The sequence below is a fragment of the Phalacrocorax carbo genome, chromosome 18 (assembly GCF_963921805.1).
Source record: "Phalacrocorax carbo chromosome 18, bPhaCar2.1, whole genome shotgun sequence".
Lineage (NCBI taxonomy): Eukaryota > Metazoa > Chordata > Aves > Suliformes > Phalacrocoracidae > Phalacrocorax > Phalacrocorax carbo.
The window spans coordinates 6,466,369-6,488,351 of NC_087530.1; the positions used below are offsets into that span (position 1 = coordinate 6,466,369).

The window sequence follows — 21,983 nt, forward strand, 5'->3', positions numbered from 1 at the left end:
TTGAATGCACATGGATTTATTGTAACACATTTTCAGCACAAAGTAGAACACTTAAGCACAGGAGTGTTATTACAATCTGTACAGCATCCTCTGAACGGCACAGACAACACGGACATGCAGCCCTACAGGCGCTGCAGCAGGTTCGAAGGCGGCTGCAGTGGCTAACGAAGACAGCTTGAAACAACGAGAAATCCCAACAGTAGCTCTGACCTCCCCTCGGGCCTGGCTGGGTATATACAAGCATCCAATAAACAGGACAGAAGTCACATGCTGAACCATTTACAGATGCTTTTTTAAAGAAGTTGCTGTTTGCAGTGAACGTTTGGTCTAAAAATAAAATTCTGAAGGCCACATTTTCCTCTTCTCCTACACCCTTACCCACTTTCTCAAAGAGCAGCCTTTGCCTCCCCTCTCCCTCCCTCCCGCCGCCTTTTCCACGAGGCGCTCAGGAGGCCGCAGCCCCGTGCTGAGCCTGGTGCCACCAAGGCCAGACGTGATGCTGCGGGATCGTTCGGGTTCCAGCGCCATGAACACACAGTTTGGTTCCTCAGCCCATGAGAGGCCACCTCTGCCTTGCTCTGCTTCCATGAAATGGCACTCAGACATTTGCAAAGACTTCTCTATTGCCTTTTTGGCTTACGAGATGAACAAAGAACTTTAAATAATAGCACTGCTGAGAAAAGCAGTGTTTAGCCTTTTTTGTCTTCCTTCCTGTCACCACTGCCTGCTATCAGACGCTCTGTGGCTGTGTTAGCAGTAGGTTGGGGAGCCAGTTATTTCTGGTCATTAAATGAGCCACTGTGCACACAAACGACATCTGCATTGAGAAGCTGGAAAGGCCTCGGCGCACCGGTGGGGGCTCGTTCGCAGAAAGCAGCTCATTCCTAAAAAGCTGCCTCAGCAGCCCGGGCCCTGCTCAGCCAGGCCCCTTCCCCAGCACCGAACTGCCGCCCTGCCCGGGGCGCCCCAGCCGAACGGGCTCTGTGCAAACAAACGGGCTCCTCACCCTTCACGCACCCTTTGCTTCTCGTGACAGATGCGGAGACAGAGCTCGGCTTACGGCAGGGTCGGTCTGAGAACGGGGTTATGAACCAGAGTCCTAAAGTCTGCATCAGGGCTGTCCTGTGTCCTGCTCCAACAGATTCTGCCCGTTAACAGCTCTGAGTTTGAGCTGCTCCTGTGCCGCCCCTGCGAGCTCAACACCCGGAAGGCTGCATCCCATAGCTACAAAGCTGCCGGGAGCTTCAGCGGAAGGAGTTCAGTGGGAAGCCGTTGGGAAGGAGGACTCATCTTCCAGCTTTGTTCTCTGAAAACGTGCTGAACACGTGAAATCAGACACAAGGAGAAAAAAATTCTGCAGCACCATGAAGGTGTGGCTTTAGGGACTAGGGGAGAAAGAAAGGGCCTCTTTCAAAATGTCTTGGCTGATTGCAACTGAATTTGCAAGAATTAGATAAAGAGCAAAACTAGGAAGTTGTGACAGCTGTGCACCACCAGCACAAAACTACCGGGAGACCTTGTGGCTTCAGTCAGCTTCAAATAACAGGTTTCTCTAGTTGCAACACTGCCTGCTGGAAACATAAATAATGTTTCATTATCTTTATACATTTGAGTTAAAAAGAAAAGTGCCAAAAGCAAAACCTGCAAAGGAGCAGAGACTCAGTTCAGTGGGGGCAAGCTGGGAGCGGTGGTTTCTCGTAAGCAAACAAAAGGGAGAGGGCTTGGGTCAAAACGTATCCTGGTGAAGTCTGGCTGCAGTCTTGTACCACAGCTTTATGCAAACGTGAATTGCAGAGAAGCTGATTTTCTCCCAATCTTGCCCAGCACCACCCCCATATTCAAAGCCACCTGAAAAGACAGTGGAGGAAACCTGCCTTCCCTGGAAGCGGTGGTGGGAGCCGCTCACGCCTTCAGGTACCACGCAACGGAAGAGGTTTGACTCCTCAGGGCTCCCCAGCCTTCCATCCCCACACGGACGTATCTGTGCCATACCTTCCCTGCCCCATCCCGCACAGATCACACAGCCCGCGTCTCTGCTTCAATCTTCTGCTCCCCGTGTAGGTTTTCCAGGTCTTGGACCTGGGCCACGTTCTGTCTGATAGCAATCTCTGGGCCTCCTCCGTACAGTGTGCTTAAATAAATCCATGTCTCCTCGGAAATCTGCCCGTAGTCAGCACCTGAAAGGGACAGCAGCGGTAATCAGACGCGCAGCCAGCGGGCCCTTGGTCTGCGCAGGTGTTGGAGGGAAAGGAGGGTGCGCCACGACACGAGGACGTCCTCTCCAACCACCTCCCCCTGCACAGGCCCACCCCAAGGAAAAGCCAGGCGCCAGTGGCTCCTGCAGCTGCACGGTCCAGACCCGCCGACGCCCCCCGCGCTGCACAGCCGTCCCCACCAGCCCTCCGCAGTGGTGCCTGCTGCTGGAGGCCACTGGGGCTCCACGGCAGCACAGCCAGTCGCTGCGGGGTTGCTTCTTCCTCTCCCAGCGAGGAGCTGAGCAGCACCAGCCGGGGGCCAGGGGCTGCCTGACCCCCTCTCATGCCCGGCACAGAATGAGCTCCGAGAGCCCCGGGGCCTACACCCATGCGCTCAGGCACACCGAGCCCAGGCGGCTGGGGTTGCGCTGCCTGGGAGAGCCTGAAACCACTCCTCCAAGCTGTCCTAGGAGGGACAACCTAAAGTGGTCGAAGCGCAAAGCAGGGAAAGCAGAGCACTTTGCCATAATGGTTACAGAGGGAGAAAGCAGAAATGGTTGCTTTGAGAGATAACAGAGATACAAATGCAATCATCTTCTGCTTGGCAGGAGAGCCCAGCAAGAACAGCACAAGCAACGTTATTTCACAAGCTGGATCACAGCAGATGCTGAGTAAAGACAAGAAAGGAGCAAGGTGAGCTCAGAGCTACGACGCTGGGCAAAGGTGAGAGGTGGAAGGGGCTGGGGAACAGCAACAGCGGGAGGTGGGGGACTGCAGGCTTCACTGCGGCGAGTCGCATCAGCAAGCTGGTCGTGCAGGAGCTGCCGACGGAGAACTGCGGTGCCGCACTCAGGGCAGTCAGCACAGGGACGTGCAGAGGACTGTCATCCTCTGCGACACCATCTTGCTCTGTGACCGCTTCCCTAGGGACAGCTAGATCCAGCGGAACGTTCTCCTGCACCTTCTAGGAACGCTACAGGACAGCAAGCACAAGCCTTACCCTGCTTAACTTGCACGTGGCCACCTGGTTTTGTGAGTGCAATCTTGCTGTTGTCAATTGGTCCGGGAGGCTCTGTAAAAGGAGAACAAACACATCAAAAAACCATTCTGCTTTCCACACTGACACCAGATTCAGCTTATTTTCCGAGCTAGTTTTCTTGTTATTTCTGCCCTGCCCTGGGGGACCTGCGAGCAGTCTTGCTGGTGCCTGAACTCTGTCCAGCCCCAAGTCACACCAGCCACACGAGGCAGGTGCCGTGCTCACTGAGGAGGTGCACCTAGCAAACAGACTTGTTTCCATTCTGCCTCTCACCCCCGACAGACTCCAGAGGTCTCTGGCTTCTTACCGTTATCCTTCCCCTTGACAAAGGCTTCCCACTCACGGAACCACTGCATGCTGATACAGTAGATGACACTTGGAGACTCCTCTGCCTGGAAAGCCTTGTTCAGCTGGGAGAGCAGAGGAGAACAGAGACACACAGGAAGGATTTAGTCACTCCTGACATCCGGCGGAGCCCCTTTTGTTAACTGTAAGGCAGCCTTGCCGTTCTTCAGAAGAACCCCTTGTAATTCTACCGCCTTCCTTACAACCTGGTCCTGCTCCCCAGAGCAGGCAAGAGACTAGGATGGTTTCAAACTTTGTGTCTGCGTGCAGCCATGCACAGCATTATCCTGTTCCGGCTGCCCCTGCCTGTGCTGTTAGCACCGGGGAACCCCGAGGTCAATCTCCTGGCCCTGCTGTAGATCTTGTTCTGGAAAACAGGGGCAGGAGTTTTCCACTAACTGTCTGTGACAAGTCTCCGTTTCCCACCTCTGCCCTTTGCGGTTGCTTCCAGATGCTTCCCATACGAACCTTGATGAAGGTGTCGATTTCAATTCTCCTGCGTTTGGCCAGTGCTTCAATCTCCACTTGGCAAATCGAGCACACGTACAGATGGTTCACAGCAGGGCCACCCCCGAACCTGAGCACAGGAAGAGAGGGAGGGGAATGGAGAATTGCAGGAGAATGGAAATGCTTCCCAGCCCTGAATCCTACAGAGATGGATTTTTATACTGCTACAGATGCTGGTGAAGGAGGTGCAGCTGCAGCCATTTTCTGTATGGAGAGTACTGCCCGTACTCAACACAGCGAGGGTCACGATACTGCCCTGGGACAATGCACTGATGTGGCTCAGTTTGGTTTAGATGTACCTGGCAGAGCCTCCTCAAGACTTTGCCAGCCCACACCGAGTACTGCACACCATTAAGGTGCCCTGGGAAGGGATTATGCCATGGTCACTGCCCAAGGTGTGAAACAAAAACCAGAACTCATTGGGAGGAAGAATGAAGCGGCCATATTCACCTGTTGTAGAGATATTCCCACACATTCTGGGGCAGAATCACAACCAGGTCATCGATGTAGTGGTACTTATTAGGAGGGATTCCTGTGGAGGAAGGGCAAGAGGGAGAGTTAACCAGGGAACTCATTATTGCTGGGTAAAGACACAAATAAGAAAAAGGAGATCTTGCTTGCTGAAAACGCCCTGATTCCAGAATCCGCTTCCTCTGCTAATGGAAGCCCGTCAAGAGTTCATTAACTGTGGAGGTTTCCTAATTCATGGCCTCAATTTCTAATCAAGCGCTTCATTTCCATGGTTATTTATAAACACGAGGGCTCCCCAGCCTGCCAGGTGAAGAAGCAGAACAGTAGAAGGTGGCAACAGCTCTCTTCAGTAGCGCGTGCTCCATTCTCCACACAAACACTGAAGGCCAACCCTACTGATAGGGTAACAGGGGTAAGCGCTGCCTTATCTGCTTTCTACAGGTTTGCTTTTGAAAACAAATGGAGAACTGAAAACTGTTGTTTCCCAGCACTACACAAACCCTCCGGGCCTCTGATCAGCAGGACAATGGGGTAATTGTCTCATCTCTCCCTGAGCAGGCCAGAGTTTCTGCCAAAGAAGCGGATCGTGCTGCAGCGTACGCTGCACCAGGGCTACAGCCAGAGCTTTTTTAATGGGGCATAAATGTATAGCTGAGAGTTGCTATTCCCAGGTCCAGCAGCACTGCCTTACCTCCATGAGAGCACAGAAAGGTGTGATTGGTGATGGGACCAGGCTCGGCAAAGGTGTTGAATTTATTGAGCCACTCTCGAGAGATGTAGAACTGCAGTAAACTGTGCTCCTTCATGCTGGCAAGGGACACAACTTTCTGACGCTCTCGCACAGCCTCTTCACTGCTTTTCCTTAAGGTGGGAAACAAAGAGAAAATAAGTGATTCCTGAAGACTTAGTTTCCTAAACACATTTCTAGGTGTTCTGCAACCGGAAAAGGACTGCAGCGTCCAGGGCGCTGCTCACCTGTAGAACAAGACATAGGCTTCTGCATTCTGCACCACGGTCTCATGGACTTCAGTGACATACTGGTCATCAAACTCGTACCACTGGCCATTGATCACGTTCTGGCAGTAGGCTATGTAATGCCCACCTGAAAGAGAGAAAACACGACACTGCTGGGATTCAGAGCGCAGACAGAAGTCAGGCCTGGGATAACCTCAGCAGCACAAACAGGATTAGATGCTGGCAGAGAATGGAGAGAGAGCTGAGGGGGAAAAAAAAAAAAAGGCTAATTCCTGTTCAGGCAAGCTTTGCAGGAGCAGGGGAGCCTGGCACTGTCACCCTGATTTGCCCTCCTTGGAAAGGGCCTCAGCAAGACTGAATATTGGGAAAGGGTTTGAGCCAACCCAGTGGTGAGACTGAAACAGCTGCAGGGCATCTGTCAGGAGCTGCTCAGTTCACTTTTCAAAGGGCAGAGACTGCGCAAGCCTGGGAATGGAGGGGATGGGTCCTACACTGCACTGCACCCCAGAAGAGGTGTTGGCTAGTCCTGGAAAACACTTCTGCGTTGCTCTTGCTCATCTCGTTCCTGTTCTCCTCTGCCTGTACTCACAGGAGGAGGACTTACTGCCTGCTGTGCCATGGTGACAGATGACCGACAGGAGATCGTAGGTGGTGATCTGGGAGACGCACTCCTTGGCTAGGAAAGGTCGCAGATCCAGCCCTTCCAAGGGGAAGGAGACATGACTGTTGATCTTGAAGGAATACATCACCTCATGCCGAAACCGCTTCAAGTGGATGCAAAGAATCTAAAAGACCAAAGACAGAGAACACCGACGTGCTGTTTTGCTGTGGGCGTTCTGATCCGACAGCACATCTCGGTGCATCTGATCTTTGCAAGAGTTCTTTGCCTGTTAGCCATGAATCCTGCTGGCTCGTCAGCTTAGGATGGGGAAGTCTCTTTTGGTCTAGATACCGGACTTTGCCACCAAAACAAACTGCTATTTCTGTTCTACCTCTAGCCTCCTCACCTCCTCAGTGGCTGCTGAAAGAAAACTAGGAAACAAGGTGCTTTTACTCACCTCTGGTAGACGGAGGACTTTGCAGTACTTTACTCCGTTCCGCAGTCTGAGGGAGAAAAAGAAACTAGCTGTGAGAAATCTCTAAAGCAAAAGGATGCCAAAGACACCTGCTCTGGCTGGGTCTTCCTTGCTTTGAAATCCAAGACAAATCCTGAATGCCGGCAGCAACAAACCCAGGCTCTTTGCAGCATCCTTCCCAAATGAAGCATGGCATGAGCAGTTTGTCATGCCTCTTCTTTCTAACACAATAGCTCCATTACTGCCAAGCCCTGTCCATATCCTTCTGCCTTTCTTTTACCCGCAAAGCCAGCACTCTTCCTATCTGCAATCGGTGACCTCTCAAGACCAGAACTCTAATTTCAGGCAAGGCAAGAGTTTTACATGCCACTCAGCAGACAAAATGTCTTGGGAGAGGGCACAGCAAAATGTTTGACAGCAGTACAGAGAAATAAAGTTCCAGAGATACAACAGAACACAGATAACACAAACTTACTTTTTACACCGTTCACAGCTGTACATGTTGTCCCCTGTAGATGAAGAGAAGAAAGCCATTATGCAGTTACTCAGAGCACACAATGCTGATACAACCACATTTCCATCCAGTGCAGAGAAATCAACTTAAGTGACTTCTTGGGGAAGCCAGGGTAAGAAGAGATCAAAAACAGCACTCTCTCAATAAGCACAGGCAAAAAGAGAGTGCAGTCAACTAGCAGAAAAGTATACAATTGTCCACTGACACAAGTGAATACAGAAAATCCTTTAAGTCCCCTAGACCTTATGGAGTGGATAGAGAAGTCGAAGAAACTAAGGCAGGTCAGGAGCCCCAGCACTCACAACCAACCAACAGCCACGTCTGCTCCTCGCTGAAGACGCTCTCACCCAGATTCAGAATGAAAAAGCTGCAGCCCTGAGCTGGTGGGAAAACTCACTTCTGCTCAGAGATGCTGAGCTGCCAACATTTGGTACTGCCAGTCGCTAAGTGCAACACTGAGGCAGGATTTCCAGGAGATTTAATCTGCCTCCAAAATGCACACGAAATACTCCTCCATGCGGTTTTCCTTGTTTTGTGCTGCCAGACTCCACTCAAGAAAACTCACCCTTCAACTCATCTGCTGCAAAAAAGGCAGCAAGGCAATCCTCCAGCGTCACAACAGGACCCCAAAACCAGCTAGGGATACAGGACACGACAAATCTGCAGAAGAGAGGAGATTAAGAGAAAGTTATACGTAAAACAGCTGGATGCTTTGGCATACAAAACCCCAAATGGATGATGGGTTTCCTTCTAGTGTAGGTGCTAAGCTCATCACACATCCCAGAGGAGCAAGGAAAGCATGATTTCTCTCAGCTGATGTTCCTAATGTGATTGCTCAAACTGGAAATTATTTGGAAAACTACACCAGAATTAATTTGCTCCGGAGGGCAAGTCTGAGCTAAAGGCAGGAGTAAGTGAGGGATTATCAACTGCACAAGAGATCTGAAGGTGCATGGCAGAACTAGAGGAACAGTAGCAACTGGTTTACATTAGAAGACTCAAAGACCTGTGAGGTACCACATGCTGTTGCCCAAGGAATGGTTAGGACTGACATTCTGCTGTAAACACCACTGGTTAGGGAGAGCTGCCTCCAGCACTGCAGGGCAAATCCCAGAAAATGAGGTCCTGCATAGGGAACACACCTCCGGATATACTCCATGATGAAAGCAATCCAGCCTTGTGAGGCATAGTTGTCCCCACATGCCCCTGCCTTAGCTGGCACGTTTTGGTAGATGGCAGAGTGCAGCTTGGCCAAGTCCTCCTTCCCTGGGATTGGGAGTGACAGGTCCTGGAACGTCTCCACTGTCGTAGAAACCTGGAAACATCCAAGAGGAAGAGATCTGAGTTTCCTGTGCATGTAATGGAGCTGGGTCCTGACCTTCATCACCTTTTATCACTGCTTGGATTTTGTCTAGGCTAGAAACCTGAGCTGGCACTAACAGCAACTTGCTCTGGCTAATTATTCTTCACTGCTGTCAGCAGGATTACTTTTGTTGTGATTTTTGTAGCACTGTAATCAGTTTTCTAATGTGAATGTGATATTGCTAGGCCAACTCGGTAGCACAGATAAGCAACAAGACCCCTACAGAGAAATATGACTTCTTGGCACGACGGGTTTCTCACACCTCCTCTGTCATCCACCTGTTGTCATTTTAGAAAGCCTACAGCATCCCACAGAGTTTGGAAATAGGAGCACTATTTCTTAAGAAATCTACAAGCCAGAAGACTCCGCTCTTTGACTGACAGCCACCAGAATACTCACTCTGTCGCAGGTGAGGCACTGCACCAGGCTGAGAATGGAGCCATCGAAGATGTCAGAAATCACACTGCGATAGCGAAGTTCTTTCTTCTTCTTCCCAGAAGCCTGCATCTGGGCTGAAAGACAGACAAAGAAGCCCCACCATGTAGCAACTCCTTCCCAGTCTCCCGTCTCCGTAGTCATGCAGCCACACAAGAAGAACACAGGACAAGTGCTGTCCTGCACGTTCAGACGCCACTTGCATGCCAGTGAGACAGTGGAGCCCGCACTAAACTGACACAAAGAACATTGCTGCTTCGCATGGCACAAGAAAGGGGGAGGTAGCCAACTGATCCAACACAAACGTGCCAGCTCTCAGCAGGCAGAAATTGTCTTACTGGAAATCCTGTCTCCATCTTCCTACTACATTTTTAGAAGCCTGACCCTTCCACAGAGAGTCCCTGCTTTTCTCGGGTCCTGAAACATTTTGCTCTAAGCTTTACACTTTACTTCCTCTCCCCCCTAACCTGCCTGTGTACTTTGTCCTTTTTTTCATCCCTCTGACATTTACCATGTGTTCCCCAGGTTCTTGCACTGGAGAGGACTCTCCACAGCAGGGACTGGCCAAACACAAAGTTTTGTTTAATAACAAACCCTTTTCCCCATGCACACGTGCATGGAGACAGAGTGCTTTTTATCCTGCCAGAACATCTGTGGCTGTGCTGACCTCAGCCAAGGGGGCTGGGGGACAGCCAAGGAAAGAATGCCGTTATTGAACAGCTGTAGGGACAGTGGTGTAAGCACATGCCATTGTGCTCGCAGGCTACGCAATGCTGAGGGATTTCATTTTGCCATTTGCTTGCGATGAAGAGACCAGTTTGATAACAACAGAAGCCAGGCTCCACTGTGAAGCCTAACAATGCTCCCAGCGCTGGATTGACATCTGCAGCCTTAATTCTATTATTGTGAGCCTAAGATGTCTCAGAGACAGGAAGCTCTCTTTTGGTAACATCATCTTACAGTTCTTTGGCCCACACGTTATGAAATTCAGGTCTGGCAGACAAATGTTTACGCGCCTCCACACTCCCCTAAAGGGACACAGCTTGTCCCTGAGACTTCATATCCATTTTATTAATAACAAACACAGCATGCAGATGCAGATATGGAAATCATTTCAGACTCCAATATAAGAGCACAGTAGAGCATCTGTTGTGCCCAGAGCTTGATTTTACCTGCAGGTTTACTGTAGTGTTTGCCTAGTACGAGTTTAGAAAGCACCGATGTCCAGGGGAATCAGCACTCTTCCAATTGTTAACCAAGAATCACAATGATGATTCCTTCTCTCTTCTGCAAATGAATCCCTCCTCTACGTGCTCCCCACTTTGCCCCCAGCATACAATCTTTGCACTACCTTTCTTGAGTACATAGGAAGGTCCAAGCCTGGCAGGACTGGAGCGAGGAGGACTGCTGGAGAGCTTTGAGTGCATTTCATGATGGACTGGACTGCAGGGGCGTGAGGAGCAGCGCACATAGGCATCATTGTCAGGTTCTGTTGGGGAAAATGGGGAGGGAGAAGAGCACTGGTGAAAACCCCAGTTATGAAAGGCAACCCTACCGCAGTCAGCGTCAGCCCAGCTCGGCGTTCCAGCTCAGAACCTCTCCCAATACGCACAGTTCCGTGTTTATTAATCGTCCTGCTTGCACAGCTTGGCAGACATTGCTTCCTCAGTGCATGGATAAGAGTGCATACAGGGCTATACTGAGCAACTAATAATTATATATATACACATATATATAAAAAAAACACCAACCCGCCATGTTTTCACACTTATGACTAATTAGGGTTTACAGCTCGCGCCTGTATCACTAATCCACATAAACAGCATTGCTTCTTCAGTGCCAGTTGGCAGAGTAAGGCTCTTACATAAAAGAAGTGTTGAAAGATCGGATATGTTCAGTTTGAGGTGACTCCACACCTACACATTAACTGCTGCTCTTTTCTTTTCCCTAAGACATAAAAATGCACAAATTGTGCATCTCCTGTTTCTCTCCACAAAGCCCACTGTCCAACACTCACAAATACCTTCTTCCATGCCTTTTCCACAGCTAATATCTCTCCAGGGCAGCCTACCAGATAAAGCAATGTAGACATATAAAACCTTTTTCTTACATTAGGAAAAGGCATAAACACAGCATTTACAGGTTTGACAGAGGCAGCTATCGCTGCCTTCAGGATTCAGTTTTTACTCCGTTCCATAGTACTTTAGCCCAGCTAAGCACCCCTCTAGGTCACACATTACGTTTTCTTACAGAAGCAATTGTGCACAAAGACAGAACTACTGCCAGGGACACCAAATAAAGCCTTGGATGCAAAACCTTTTGAAACCCATAGAAGGAACAGTCACGTTCTGTATTGTTTGCCACTGCACTACAACTGCTGGAGGATGATAACACGTCTTCTCACAAATAACACGACTGGAAAAGGTTTATACCTGGTGTCCTACATGGGCTGGCAGGACGGGGAGCTGGCAGCACCTCAGGTGAGGCTCTACCGTCAACTGGCATCATAGTAGTATCAACATCTGCGTCCTCATCCACCTGCTCCGAGTTGCTGCGCCGATGGCCACAGGAGAACTTTCTGTCCTTCATCCTCTCTTTCTCAGAGATCCCTCTCCCTGCCTCATCCTGGATCAACAGCTCTGTCTCTGCCAGGGAGCCGCCGCCCATGCCCCCTGCGGTCCGACTTTGACCATCTCCTTCACCCCTGTCACTGCTTGAGTCACAGGAGAGGAACTCATCCTCCGAAGGACTTCGGTCACCCTCTCGCTTGTCATCCTGGTCACTGGTATCCAAATCCCTCGTCTCTGCAACAATTGGTTCTTTCAGTTCTTCGTGAAGTTGATCCATCAGGCATCGCAGGAACTCCTGAGTGTCCTGAAAACCAGGAGTAATTCCATGTTAGTATCCATCCAGAAATGGGGCAAAGAAGAGGGGCAAAGGAGGAGATGGCTCCACTCGCAGCTTCTTTCAATGCTGCCCACAAAGGTTAGCCACCTCTGCTACACAAGGAGACCCCAGTAAAGCAGAGAGTACCGTGGCGATGTACCAAGAAGTCTGTCTGCTACATAAATGTTAAATGATAAAATGCCCAATTTTTATCTGAACATCTTCAGCTGAAAGACACTGAAAAGCCAGAGAGCAGCCAGAGCATGCAAACCATGAGCTTATTTATCAGGGGTTTACCACTGATAAGAGGCGAGACAAGGAGAAATGTAATGAAAACAGCGGCCTATAGAGAATAGACTCTAACCCACAAAAAAAACTTTCATCAACACTGACTTCTGCTCACAGCAATCCGTTTTGTAGAGAGGGCAGATTAAAATCTTTAATAAATAGGGAATAGAACCAGAAACCAAAGACTGTACAGTCTAGGTGCAAGCTCCTACATTCATAATACATGGTAAAAGAGCTGATACATTGGCTTCAAAGGACCTGCTGGAAAGCGACTTGGTATTTTGACAACTCCAGAAGTTAATTATGATGTTTCTGTTATTTTATGGACATTTGGCTTTTAGCCTGCCCTGTCTTCCTTTCAATTTTATCTCTTTACAGCTGAGAGTTTTCCAAGCCAACGTTCTTCACATCAAAGACAAATATAGAAGTTCTTTCATTAATCATTATTTTTACCCTCTGTTTTGATTTCCTGTCAGTATCACAGTTCAGATGTACTGTCACTTCTCCTGTAAATTTTCTAATCATAGTTTGAGGTTTACATTTTATTCTAAAGAATAAACACAAGAGATACACTGATCAAAACTGATCAAAACTTCAAAGGAGAAAAGGGATACTATCTTTAAGTAGGATTTAGTTTGCTGTAATTCCCCAGACAAAGAATATAGAACAGTCATATCTTTGACTTTTTTTTAAAAGATTTATCCAGATTTCTCAGCTGACATGAATAAACAATACCTAACTCTCATATAGCACATATCAATAGATGTCAAAGCCCTTTATAAAGGAGGTGGCCATCATAATTTCAGAGGTGAGAAAGCTGACACAGGAAAATGCACTGATGGGATACCAGCAAGCCAGAGGCAGAGCCTGGAAGAGAACCCAGGTCCCCTAAATCCCACCCACGTGCACTATCAGACCACTAATACTGACACAAAACGGGCATGACCCCTGAGCTCAAGCTCTTCCTTCTGAACACAAGCACCACCACTGCAGGAAGAAAAATCCCACCATCTTTGGAATAATGGCATGTTTTGTTGAGGCCCCACCTGCTGTGCATAGCCTCGGAACATGGGGTTGACGAGTTTAATTCCATGGGAGAGACTGCTTGGAACAACGTAACTTGGGCTGTTTAGACATGGAAAAAAAAAAGAAAAGAAAAAAAATGAAGTTAGTTTGCTTATCAGACCTGGAGCCAGTTTGTCTAGTAAGCCATATAACAGGGTGTGGTAACTAGTTAAAGAGGACATAAGATAATCATGCACCTGCAAAGCTTGGGTGTGTATTTCTCTATTAGCTGGATGGCACACAAATTGAGAGACAGAAACATGTCGCAGTCATTGCAGTCTGTCCTTCCAGAGAGACTCTACAGTACATTTAACTTAAAGCTCTGTCCACACTTTGAATTGTCTCAAGTGATTCTTTCCAGATCAGGGTTTTGCAATTAGTTACTTGGTTTGATTTTGTAGCACCACGTCTGTCTGAAAATCTGGGTGGGCTGGCCACCCAGTAATGAGGTAAATCAAACCCACTATTAAAATGACATTATATTGCTTCAAAGCCTACAGCCTTCTCTTCCAGGAAGACACAGTTCACTTTTGCTCTGTATCTTACATATCCCTTGTTGACAACTAACACGAAACAAACATGCAATGCCATTTAAATTCCTCGTTTGATTTTTTCCAATTGATTGCACAGAGCAGACATCCTCAGATTTAAAAAAGCCGCATTATTTTACACTATCCTTTGAACTGGTCTAGAATGTGAACCAATAGCAAACATTTCCCAAAACATCACCTGCATTTTCCACTATCTTTGGTAAAAATCACTGTATCACTTTTTCCATCCAAATCATCAATCCCTCTGCTAATCAAGAGCAGTGCAATTAAGTGCTGGTCAGTCCATGCAAAATATTTGGAAATGGCCACGAGTATTCCCTTACTCCATCACTTTTTCTTCATTGCCAACAAGGAAGCTATATACAAAAAAAATCTCTTTCTTTTTAAAGTGATAACGTTAACGATGTATTCTTTAAATTGACATCAATATGCCCATTTTATCACCAATAGCAGGACACGGGATCTCCTAGATATGTGGGAATCCTCACATACCCATCTATGTAGGGTTTGAACTGACTGCCTTAGACAATGCACTTATCCCTGAAGATCAGATTTCCTCTTTGCTGATGCCAGACTTCAGGACTAACGTAACTAGGACACCTGTCCAGGTTGGATTAGGTAGCGACCACTCACCGTTTTTTATGCCAAACCTCAGACACCAACTTCTGGTAACTTTTGCAGAGTGCTGGTTTCTTATCTGTACGGACCAGTCCACCACATTCCAGAAAAAACTGTGTGAGAGGTGGGCTACAAGAGGAAAAAAGAATTGAGTGCACAGAAATTTCTCCTCTGCTTCTATCTAAGGGTTTATCAGAACTTAAATGCATGCCTCTTTGAAATCATGCTTAAGATACTGGTTTCTTAAATCAAGGGAAGAAGTGATTCCAGATGCAGACTTGTCTCCTAACTTGAAACAAATAAAAAGGCTGATCTGAGTCTGTTCCCGGTATAGAGAAGAGATTCTGGACTTGGCTCTCAGCAGGATGGCTACAGAATATTTTAGGATATGGGCTGTTCAAACGATATCACTGGGGAGAACAGAGAGATGTGACATGACTTCCCATGCGATAAATACTTTTCTGTTGCAATAGAAATTGTGAATTTTTACTTCCAGCACTCATCTAAACATAAGTCTTGTATGTATCCACAAGCTGGCTATTCACTCAGTTTCCTACTGTAAAACTTCCATTGCCCTAAACAAACAGTACCTTTTTCTGCACCTAGCCTGGCTGATCTCTCTTTGCAAGACTGATGAAGCTGCCACTTTTGATATTTAGTGAAGTCTAGTAAAGACTCTACTGAAAGGCCCTAATGCCTACCAGTTAGAGAGAGCCTGAAGTGCTGCATTCATGTAGCAGGAGTTCCCAAGATTTTTCATTCCAGTAAGGCCTAAAGCACAAACAAGACAGGCATCAAACACTTTCCAGACGTGCTGCTTTCTACATTTCTCCCCAAAGGAGAGGGAATTCAGCCCTTCCTAGGCAGTCTCCACACTCTGCTCCTAGGAACCTCTCAGTGCAGGTCCTACAGATTGCAGAGTTCTCCTCATAGCCCTTTCATCCACTCGATGCAGTTACCTCTTGGCTTCAAATCATCATCCTCTGATTCAGATTCGCCTTCATCAGCCACTGCAATTGGAACAGCTTTCAAAGGGTGAGCAGGCAACGGAGAATCCTAGATTAAAGACAGAGAAGTACCAGTGAGAGGCCTGCTTTAAAGGTGAGTTGTGAGAGGCATTATCTTACACATCCATTAAGCCAGCCCTTCAAAACAGCACGCTGGAGAGGAAAGAACCAGTTGCACCGTCTACCCTTCTCAGTAATGCAAGGAGGGAGTGGAAATAATACCACTACTGCTTCCAGTACACATTGTAAGAGAAGCAGCAGGAATATGCAGCAGTGTCACAAGTACATGTGTTTCTGGTCTGACAGCTAAAACATCCATGGGCCATGCACTGAATATGACGACGTGACAGCTGTTGTGGTTCCTCCCAGAAACAGACGCCCCATGAAAGAGGCTAGGAAAGGCTAAAAATAAAGTCAGAATAGATATCCAGGTCATCTGGAAGTCTTCTTGCTGGGACATCCTATAAGGTAAGGGTATTGGTCCTCTGGCTACAGCTAGCCACTTTCAGCAAAAGAGTTCCCATTGCAACAAAAGCCTGGACAATAGCGGAAACCTCTTGGCTAATTTTGCAACAGGTAAACAAAAACCCTGCCAAGCCTTCAGCCCTGCCACGTTGTGACACAGACCCACCGGCTCAGAGAACTTCACTGGCGGCGACTGCGTGTGCGTTGCCAGCCGCTGGTCCAAGAACACCTCCTTCTCACAAGCGTAACACCAGACCCGGAAAGTGGTCAGATTCACCGTCAGGTTGTGCTTTTTAGCCTAAAAATTAAAAGGTGAAATAATGAATCTCATTTGACAGCTGGCTCAAGTTGAAGCACAGGATTACCAGAATAGGGTAGTGGAGGATCAGGTAATAGGAAGAATCCAACGCTGTCTGTCTGAAGATGGACAACAGAAAAAAGCTCACCTGTGCATGAAGTGTGCTGTGGTCAGCAAAGGACTCCCCACAACCAACATAAGAACAACCGATCTAGTGAGAGAAAAAGCAAAAGTACAATGGGCACACCAGATTAGACCTTGCACAAAATAGTCTGAAACTCCAGTCCCACCACCAGCTGCAACTTCAGAATTGATCTTGCCAGTTTTCTAACCTGCTTTTTATTCAGAGCCCAGAATAAGACAGAAAACTGGAATTGTTTAAGAAAGAAAACCTGGAACGAGGTCTGCACCCACATAAAGGCGCCATTCCAAGGCAATTGCTCCAATGGGCAGCTCATTTGAGCAGTCTCAAAACGTCTGGGCATTCCAGTGTAAAAATAAACCGCCCCTGCCCACCCGCATGCCCCGTCATTCCTTTCTGCCTCGCTGCCCTGAGAAACATCCTCTGAAGTCTCACACTTGCAGCCTCCCTTCCCAGTTGCCAGCAAAGGCAGGACCCAGCCAACAGTCAATGCTGGGCATTTTATTCATTCCTAATGGGACGACCAGGGGGCAATCGCCTGTGAGGAGCGAACTGTTACATCTCGGTATATTCTGACAGCATTAGCCTTTAATCTAGGGATTCTTTTCCTCAGAATCCATCAAAAAACAGTGCATAGTTCTGCTGTGAACCCCCTCATTGCTACCCACTTTTTTTTTTTAGGACAATACTTTCTTTTTTTTATTATTATTATTATATTAAAGAGAAGTCCCACCATATCATGCACACAAATAGCAAGCCATTTTTACCTGAAGACAAGCCCAGAGATTTGGTCCCACAGCTCCACAAGACTGGCAAGTTCCCTGCATATTCATGATAAAAGAAGGTTTGTTTGCTTGTTTGGTTTTTAAGTAACCTAGTCCCTCAAGAGTGGGAAACTTCTCCGTAAGACAGGCCTCGCCAACCTACAGCTCACAGCGTTTCATTTCTTAGTATCACACTTCCAATTAAATATACACTTTGCAGCATTTTATCTAAGTGACATGTTTCAGCAGGATAAAATGACAGTGAGAAATGGGTCAACAAAGGCTTACTTTATGGGGCCTGTGCAGGGTACATCAGCACTGGAAGAAGAGTTTCTGCCTCTCCTCTATGGACATAGGCAGCATTTTCTTCAAAAAGCCAACATGCAAACCCATGCACAATAGCTAAAAGGGAAAGGACTGACAACTAGAACACCCCATACCTTGGATTTGAGCAGCAGATCATCCCTGGTCACCTCTCCTATGGAATCCAGGTGAGGACAGATGTCTCTTGTATCCCCCATTTTCACCAATGCTCACCTGCTGAGGGGGTGTTTTCCTAGGACGAGAAAGGGTAGTTCCTTCCAGCTACATGCCAGATTTGCTCTCATAGATTTTAAGACAATAAATTAGCATGTTTTCTATATTAGAAGTTATGATATCCATCTCTAAGGTTCAGAGATCAAAACAAATCTATATCTGCAGTCATATTAGCTAGCACAGTTCTGACCTGTTGTTGAGTGGCTGCATTGGGGTAGCGTAGGTAAGCGAGCAAGGCAATGGGGAGGAGAAAGAAACACATGAATAAAGCTAATAATCTGTACCATGAGGAACATGCATTCAGAAATGTAGGGAGGTGCTGAGTGCACAGGCATAGCTTCAGCAGCGCAGCTGCTGACTCAGTTTCAGGTATGGGGATGGATTCGCTGTAGCCTCAAAACGAAAACAGCAGTACAGTGACCCACTGACCGCCCTCTTCTTAATCTTCAACTCCGAGACTGCCTGGTTCATGTAGCATCTCTGAACGATGCAAAGTCCTACAGCAATAAATAAGAACTCCCATTAACTCATACATGCTTTACATACATAACTTAACTGGTCTTGTATACCGTGAATACTCTGTACTCCATGCACCTGACTAGACTGAAAAGCTACGCTTCCCCCCCTAGAAACTGGGTGTTACGTGCTTGCTCAGCCCATAGGGTGGGAAGATAAATGTGGCGATCTGAACTGACTTCCTCTTGCCAAACACAAATGCGCAGCATGAAAAGATACAAATCTAATTCGCTTGTTTGCATGAAACTTAGATTAAAAGTGAAAGGGCGCTGCAGCCCAAGGCGCGAGTATTTAGTCTATGGTGTCTGGGGGCTTCATGCTACCCATACTGAATCTAACATTTATTATACTACTTTATGAAACATAAAAAATATGATTACTGTTGTAAATGAAGCTGGGCAAAAGGGAATAAGACTTAAATGATCTGTAACGCAGATAACCAGTCTTCAGCCTCTGAGGAATTTACCATTTCATATATAGATTTTTAACAACATGAGCCACATAACTCTCAAAGACCGTACAAAATGTAACAACACACTGTTCCACGCAGCTCATTCATCCAAGCACTGCAAGTGCAGAGGATTTCATAGCTGCGTGCTTAAGAGCACGATAAACACTTTCATGGTGGCCATGGGTATGTAAAAGACTTTAAACACGTCTCAGTAACATGCAGCTATAAAAAAAAGGAGTTTGCATTGCTTAAGCACAGTTTAAGTAACTTCACTTGTGGCTGTTAAAAAAAAAAGAAAAAAGAAAAAAGACAAGTGATATTATCAACACAGACCAGGATCCAAAACATTCCTACTGGCTGGAAAGGAAGCAGATATGAAAAGCCCACGTCATTACAAAAAAGAAGTGGAAAAATCTGATGAACTCAAAGTTAATGACTCCAGCAGCGTGGCTGCTACACTCTGCTGTTTTCTCATTTTGAGGACATTTGAAAGAACTCCCAGTGTTATCTGGTCTGAATCACTGACAGTGGGCAGAAAAGAAAGAAAGAAAAAAACAAAGGATAAAGGAATAAGCCACATCAGCAACACTTATCTTGGGAGCTGAAAAGCTAGCCCAGCACCTTGCCTTGGCAGAAGACTAACCTCAAGGATAATTTTATAACAATGTTTTTCCACCACTCTTTGGAACTGAATAAACTGAACTGGAGGAGCAAAGCAAAACTGGAGGGGGAAGAAATCCTATTTGCACGCTAGAAAACACAACAGTGGTTGTAGCCAGGACGTCAGTAACCTGTGAAGAGATGCTTAACAAACAACTGAGCAATTTCATGCAGCTTCACAGAGAAGCAAAATAGTATCATCTAACATATGTTGATTTAAAAGATGAGTGACAACAGCGCAGTATCTTTGACTAACACATAAAACTGGGACACTTTCAGGCTCTGAGTTCCTTCCTCAAAACTGACCCCGTTTCCCAAATGCATTGGCTCATCCAATTAAAAAAAAAAAAAAAAGCATCAGTGCCATGTTTGCTATTTCACCTTCCTTGATTTCTCATCCCTTTCTCAGAAGAGGTTTCCCAGAAAACCTAATTAAAAAATACTTTTTTAAAATTTACTCCAGACCCCTTCATCTTCACCAGCTCCAGCGAACTGGGAACCAGTTCTGGAGCACACTATGTTAAGTACAGTCTTGTGGATGGGGGTGGTTTTAGCGCATCCCGAGGGACCACCCCTCTAAACAGAATTAAAACCATGCCTTTAAACTTTCCAGCACTAGGATGCTGATCTCCCCACCTACGTCTCCCCTTTTTCAACAAAACAGGGAAAAAACTCATTTCACCTCTCAGCCCTGACTGAAAGCATCCAAAAAAGTTCAAGATGTAACTGTTAAGTATTCAGTCCCTCCCTGCCTTCCCACGGCTCTGCCCTAAGAGCTTTAGCTGGTGCACACAGCTCTCTAACACTGCCCAGGAAGCTAGGAATTTAATAAAAGCACTGCCAGAAAGCTTAACTTTGCTTGTCAAATGTACTGTGTATGATGGGAAAAGAAGTTACCTTAAAACAAGACCTTCAGCCTGTCTTTCTCAAGCACCACTGTGAAAGAACAGTACACGAACACGTCAGAACAATTCCACGGTAACTGCAACCTACTTTCAGTTGCTTAAATTGCTGCCAAACCCAGTGTCTCTGCCTTCTACAGCAACACATTTCTCGGTTTTGTTTTGGTTTGTGTGGTTTTTTGTTGTTTTTTTTTTTTCTTAAAGCAGTTGTGTGGTTTTGTACCAAAGCTAGAGCCAGCTGTCAAGAATTTCAGATGCATGCAGATTCACGGCCTGCAGAGTGACTGTTTGTACAAATAAAAGAAATCAAGAAATCCTAGCGCTGTTCATCCACAAAACAACTCCCAAGTCTGCTCGCTCATCTTGCATAACCTACCAAAATAAAGGAGTATCTGCAGTTGTTCTTAGTGACATTTTATGCTTGAGATATTAAAGAAAGAAATATTTACTGAACTGCTCTACTGACAAGGAAGAACCAGAAACCAGGTGCTTCTGACTTTTTGCTGAATGTTTGCAACTCATCACGTATCAGAAAGCCAGGCGTTTTATGTAGAACAGGCAAAGGAGACCAGGTTTTAACATAGATTTATTCCTGGGGGTCACGATATGACAGCCCGCCTGGAGATTTAGCTTTTAAGAAAACAACACGTTCGGGAACTCGCCCCTCGCCCTGCTACGTCCCCTCAAGCGCAGCAGACCCCCAAAAGACAAGTCCTCGCCTAAGGGACGCTACAGCTGCTAAGCATGGCTGAAACTGAGTATCAATATCACCGCAGGGTCCCGCTCCGAGGGTGGCGGGGCGCGGAGGCCGCTGTCACCCCGGGAGAGGCACCAGGGACCCGCGCACGGCGGGACCTCGGGGCGGGGGGAACCGGGCCGGAGCCCCCCGGCCGCTGCTGCATCATCCCGGGCCCGGCGCGGCCGCCCTCCCCTCAGCGCCGCGGCCGTGACGGGCCCCGGCCCGACCGCTCCCCCCGGCCGCCGCCCCCCGGCCTTCTCTCACCTGCGGGATGCCCGGGGCGTCGCCGCCGCCGCCCCGCCGCGGGGCTGCGCCTCAGGCCGGGCCGCCGGGTAGGCCGCGCCCCGAGGCCCGGGGAATGGGCCGCGGCGCCCCGAGGAACGCGGCGGGGCCGAGCGGAGCGGCGGGGGCTGAGGGAGGAGCGGGGGCCGGGCCGCGGCGGGGCGGGGAGCGCAGGGAGGGACGGGAGGAGGCGGGCGGGCGGCGCTGCCCTTCCCGGGGGGCTCCCCAAGCCCAGACCCCTGTCGGAGCCCGCCTTACCGGGGCGGTGGGCGCTCAGCCCTCGGCGGGGCGAAGTCCGGCTCTCCTCAGCCCGGGGAGGGGAGGGACACGGACAGACACACGCACACACCCACCCCCACCAGCACGGGGATGCGGCGCCTCCCGCTCCGGCCACGGCACCGGCTCGACGTGGTGCAGCCGGGCGTGGAGGAGCCGCGTCCCGGTTGAAAGGACGGGTTTTAAAACACGAGTGGGCGACAAAGCACTTCCCGAGGCACCTTTTTGGCATCCCCGACGCGACACCCGCGCAGGGCGGCGGCGGCTCGGCCGGGGCTGCGATAAACAACTCGCCACTTACACGGGATCTCATCGGTAAAGATAATTCCTGGTTAATTCCCGTTTTTCCAAGGAGCTCCCCGTGTGCGGCTCCCACCGCGCCCGGGCGGTGTGCGGGGAGACGGCAGAGCCGCTTCGAAAATACCCCCCGAGATGCTTTTGGGGGCCGCGGGTGTGGGATTAAGGGCAGAGCGAGGCCGGGAGGACGCGGCGGGGGCCTCAGCCCCACCGGCGGAGCGGCGGGAGAGGACGCCGCTCGCCGGGGCGGGCGGGAGCGCGGCCCGCGACTCCTGCCCGGCCACGGTGCTGGCGGATGGGCGGCCGCGCCCGGCTTCGT

The 21,983-nt window shown here is 48.4% G+C and overlaps 1 protein-coding gene across 12 annotated transcripts; it reads right to left on the reverse strand.

The window, feature by feature from the left end:
- On the reverse strand, nucleotides 1-21,967 carry USP20 (ubiquitin specific peptidase 20). Of its 12 annotated transcripts, none has more exons than XM_064468976.1 (26): nucleotides 21,074-21,303; nucleotides 20,066-20,104; nucleotides 17,971-18,038; nucleotides 17,445-17,560; nucleotides 17,008-17,061; nucleotides 16,247-16,309; nucleotides 15,967-16,098; nucleotides 15,288-15,384; nucleotides 15,030-15,099; nucleotides 14,344-14,457; nucleotides 13,141-13,219; nucleotides 11,353-11,794; nucleotides 10,272-10,409; nucleotides 8,885-8,997; nucleotides 8,265-8,437; nucleotides 7,688-7,782; nucleotides 7,084-7,117; nucleotides 6,591-6,636; nucleotides 6,137-6,317; nucleotides 5,533-5,659; nucleotides 5,249-5,418; nucleotides 4,537-4,618; nucleotides 4,048-4,156; nucleotides 3,542-3,644; nucleotides 3,196-3,267; nucleotides 1-2,177 (listed from the first exon to the last, which is right to left on the reverse strand). In XM_064468976.1, the coding sequence occupies exons 4-26, from the start codon at nucleotides 17,523-17,525 to the stop codon at nucleotides 2,017-2,019; spliced, it is 2,736 nt and encodes a 911-aa protein (XP_064325046.1). In that variant the 5' UTR covers nucleotides 17,526-17,560; nucleotides 17,971-18,038; nucleotides 20,066-20,104; nucleotides 21,074-21,303; the 3' UTR covers nucleotides 1-2,016. The 12 variants fall into 12 exon arrangements, with proteins under 12 accessions (XP_064325046.1, XP_064325039.1, XP_064325048.1 ...); XM_064468969.1 differs by having other exon boundaries at nucleotides 17,826-18,038; XM_064468978.1 differs by lacking the exons at nucleotides 20,066-20,104; nucleotides 21,074-21,303 and adding an exon at nucleotides 21,669-21,967.
- Between the last annotated feature and the right edge of the window lie 16 nt (nucleotides 21,968-21,983).